Genomic DNA, 4,666 nt, shown 5'->3' on the forward strand with positions numbered 1-4,666 from the left:
TTTCAAAACAATAACAACATTTAAATTTTAATTTCATGGATCATTAATTGGAAACAACAAGGTATAAATAATTTGTTGTTGTTATATACCTCCCAACACCTTTTTGTACAATGGTGTCATTGATAGAGGCATCAATGAGAAGCAGAAGGAATTGAAATAAAACCTATTAAGAAAAAGAGATGTCTTTACTTTCAAAGAAACATGTGTTTTGAATAGAGAATTTAGTCAGTCTAAATTGGAGAAAAAAACTGTTGAAAAGTCATAAATAACCTGCAGAGCACTAGAAGTGCTCATGAGATTTCACAACACTAAAATTTTAATCAAAATGTGTTAATCAGTAATGGTGAAAATAGATGAGATGTACAGAAATAAAAAGACAAGTGAGGAGGTAATAGCAGTAAAAAGGAGATCATATGAGACAAGAAATGAAGCCTAGTCACTTTTCCAAATAAAACGAGTAGTACCATTAAACATTACAGCTAAGAAGAAGATGCATCTTGGTGGTAGCATCATTTGGAGGACTGAGATCAACTCTTTCCATCCTTTGTATTCTGCACCAAGGACTAACTCCCAGCTGATATTGCTTTTATTACTGTATTAGTATGATGTGCTCTGGGACCTCTGCCATCAGCACAATATTTTGTGGTTTTATCACTCAGAAAAGACTTTAAACAAAAACTACTGACATTGTTCAATCTTCTCCATTTGTTATTCACTCCCAGTAGACAGAGTATGGGTTTTCCTCTTAAATGAAATGATTCAAAATTCACTGCTCTGATGTGTTTGACGCAGACGCCATCGCTGCTGCCACAGACCCACAAAGTTTTATGATTATGGAGTGCAGCCGAGCCACAAAACTGAGTATTTGGAGAACTACCCTGGCTATGGCAACGTCTGCCCCCCTGAGAGCTGCAAGCCAAAACCAGAGACCCATGAGGACCAGGGGAGAATGGATGGCACCACAACATTCAAGTAAATATTTTCAAATGATGTTTTGTAATTAGTCTGTAAAGTTTTTCATTCTTTGTTTTTTTTAAGCAGGGGTTAAACATTGTATTGCAGTCTTCTCAAAATGCAGTCATTGCATCATTTGCACTTTTTGCATATTTAAAGTAAAATGCTGAGTATAGAAATAACTACCACAAAAAGCTTCTAAAAAATAGCAAAACATGGACACAGTAAGATTTGCATTCTTTACAGCAGCCTTCAACCTGTAAAAGAATCAAATAAATTTGTCTTGTTTTCAGTCTGTTAGGAAATTTAGGTCTTATGGAAAACCTGGTAAGCTGGGGAACTTTCTGTAATGCATATATAGAATCCAAGATAGTGGGAAAATGAAATCTTAAGAAAAAAGAACTGGGATTCTCTTACTGATTTTTTAAATTCAGATTATTAGTTTTAAGAAAATTATTAGTTTTAAGAAAGCAAACTCTAAAGGAGTTCAGTATATCTGTCCTGTCTGTGCACAGACTCTGATTTTAAGCTTACAGAATTAAAGAGCATCTTTTGAAGAATTAAAAAAAATATCCCATTCATTGTTAGTAATGTTACAGCAGCATCAACTTTTACTTTTTCCATTATTGTTGTTTTCTTTTAAGCTGTGAGGGCATCTGGTGAAATTTCTTTGTTCATCAAAAAAAAAGATTTACCTAAATAGGCCAAATGCTATTCTGCCAGACTGGTCATGTGCTTGTATGGACTATTTAAACACCCACATATGTAATATACATCCTTTTAATGTAATGTGCCCAGACAAAAACAGTGAAATGCTGTTTCTGATTATATTCCATTCTCCTCATGCAATCAGTAAGTGCTACCACTTGTAGTAATTTGAGCTTTGCTCTGCTTCTGCTTTCTCATAATTTCTTTGCAAAATTATAGCAACTTTGTAAGTCTCCTTTCAGATACTTCAAATAATATTGTTAAACTGTGAATGGGACTCCGAGTGTTAAAAAACTTACTTCACCATTTACCTTTGAGTTGACTATAATGCATCACAGACACTAGATTTATGTACTGTGGCTTTCTCTCCTTTGTGCTATCCCTCCAACATATGGTGTCTGATAGATTTTTTTTAGAGTAAACATTTTGTTATTTTTCCATCTAGTGGAAAGATTACAAAAGTGACTTCAAAAGAAAGAAAAAAGATTTTTTGACCAGTGTTTTCTCTTCCCCAATTCAGATCTGATTATTTACCATATGAAATTCTTCCGAGACCTTTTCGGCCACAACCAGAATATAGACCAAAGTCGGGGAAGATTGACCTGGGAACCATTTACCAGAGAGATTACAGTCCTCATAAAGTAGGACCAGTGACATTAGTGAGGCCTCGAGAGAGGAAACACACTTCAGATGCAAAAGTGGATACCATCCCAACCTATCGAGGTAATATTATGTGCCCCCCTACAGAAAGAGAAATAACCAAAATAAAGGTAGCATTTGGAATTCTGTTAGAAATGGGATTTGTTTGTTTGGGACAGGGAGTAAAATATATTAGAAAGCAGGTGATGGTGCCCTAAAGCATTCAGCACTCCAGTTGTTGAGTGGAGACCTACTGCTTGTAAACTAAAAGCCCTCTCTGAGATTTGCTTGGCTACAAGGAAATCCCAGCATGCACTTGGTTAGGGTATCTCAGGCAAAAATGGATGGAAATCAAGGTGCAGTATATTTTTTAGGTAGTTTTAGTTCATGAGACTTATTTTTCCACAGAATAGGTCAAAAGTGGAGTTTAGGCTTCTGCTTGTGTATGGTATAGCTTACATATGTATCATCCTAGTAATGGTCTGTCCTGACACAAATGATTCTATTACGATGGTCAGCACACAGATGCTAAATCTTTTACGTAAAATGGAAGATACTGTATTTAAAATGTGTATAAGGCTATTTTCTGTATAGTTTCTGTTGAGCAAACAGTCAAAACAGGGCATCAGGTACAATTTTGGGAGTCTGCTTTTGTCTCACACTATAACAGAAGGCAGTTTAATTAGATTGCAAACGTGCAGATAAAATTATCATTTTCACTGACATCCATTTTCCTTGTTTTGCAAGATCTAATACCAGAACACTTTGTCTTCTCATCTCAATTAATAACATCTGTATGGTGGAATTTTGGTTTTGCCTAACAGATGACTATAGGTTACGGAAAGGTGAGAGAACGGAATCCTGTAAGGTGGAGCATGTATATGAGCCACCTTCGGAGAGGTTTGGAAATCCTTCTACGTTTCAAGATGACTACTTCCCTAGGCAACCCAATCCCCCCCAGAGCTGCAAGCCTTGTGACACCAAGCTGGCAGAGGGGCCTTTCGATGCCAACACCATCCACCGCACCGCGTACGTTCTCCATGAGATGGAGCCCGTGTTCGTAAGGCCAAGAGAAGAGTACAAGCCATGTGACGAACCCTTTGAAGATCTCACAACCCACCAGAGAGATTTTAAAGGGATGCCTGGGGAACAAGCAAAAAGCTGCAAGCCTGAAAGTAAAAAACTTGGATCTGAGGATCCTTTTAAAGGAACCACTGAATTCCAGGATCGCTACCAGCCATATTTAGTCACCCCACCCGAGCTCCACAAACCAGAAGAGTATGTTCCACCCACAGACAAGATGGACCTCAAATCCTCAAACCGTCTTGATTACGTTTCACACAAGGTTGCTCCTAGAGCCCCCATAAAACCAGCTCCTGGAAAAAAAACCAGTGCCCCTTTTCAAGGGAAGACTACTACAAAAGAACACTACCAACCCTGGAGCATCTGCCGGCAAGGGCTTATTAAGAAAGAAGGGGAAATTCAAAAACCCACAGGAAAATTTTCTGGTTTAACGACATTCAGGTCCCATTACATACCACATCAGCCCAATCCACCTCCAAGTTTCAAACCTGTAGAGGCTGTTGCTACTGGAGGTCCTTTTAAAGATGAAACTTTGTATCGCACTGAATATATTCCGAAGAAGCCAGAGATCTGCCCAGGATGGGATCCAGATGCTATGGGTTACATCTATGTGAACACAGATTCTCAGGGTCACAAATTCTACCGCCAGGCGTCTCCAGAACGTTCCGGGTCAAGCTGCAATCCTATTCCAGAGGAAGTGCATGCTGTGTCATAACACTTACATGCAATATTTCAAGCACCTTGGTTAAGTAATTGGAAATCAATTTGTTCATTTTCTCTTTAAATAACACTGAAAACAAATTAAATACTGAAGTTTTGCTTTTAGAAGTTTGAAGAAAACCAAAGACAAACCAAAGTTTATTACAAGACTAATAAAGATTTGCCAAATGCTGAAGGAACACTTCTCCATACATGGCATCTGTCCATTCTCTGATTGTGCATTCTAGTTTCTGTGACTCCTCCAGATTTCATCCTGCTCCATCTCAGGCATATTTATAACATATTTATGATCTGAAATTTTCTGCAATCAAATTATTTTATTTGTGAAATAACAAGTGTCCTTTGCTGATAAAATATTTTACACAATAAGCAAATAATAATGCTATTTACAATACTCCAAGAAATCAGTAATAATCTCAGTAATCTTTAAGATTTTTTCCCTTAATATTTTACTGCCCAGATCACAAGGTAACATGCCATGACACCTAGGCATTTCTAAATCCTGGTTTTAGCATCAGTCATCCCTAATTTAACTTCATTCAGATCTGAGGCGAGTATAAAG

General features: G+C 37.5%; 1 protein-coding gene across 1 annotated transcript; it reads left to right on the plus strand.

The window, feature by feature from the left end:
• Window positions 1–799: 799 nt before the first annotated feature.
• SAXO2 (stabilizer of axonemal microtubules 2) lies at window positions 800–4,366 on the plus strand. The gene is made up of 3 exons (XM_066328036.1): window positions 800–972; window positions 2,183–2,385; window positions 3,126–4,366. The coding sequence occupies exons 1-3, from the start codon at window positions 950–952 to the stop codon at window positions 4,097–4,099; spliced, it is 1,200 nt and encodes a 399-aa protein (XP_066184133.1). The 5' UTR covers window positions 800–949; the 3' UTR covers window positions 4,100–4,366.
• The last annotated feature ends 300 nt before the right edge of the window (window positions 4,367–4,666 follow it).

Source organism: Sylvia atricapilla, chromosome 13 (genome assembly GCF_009819655.1).
Source record: "Sylvia atricapilla isolate bSylAtr1 chromosome 13, bSylAtr1.pri, whole genome shotgun sequence".
Classification (NCBI taxonomy): domain Eukaryota; kingdom Metazoa; phylum Chordata; class Aves; order Passeriformes; family Sylviidae; genus Sylvia; species Sylvia atricapilla.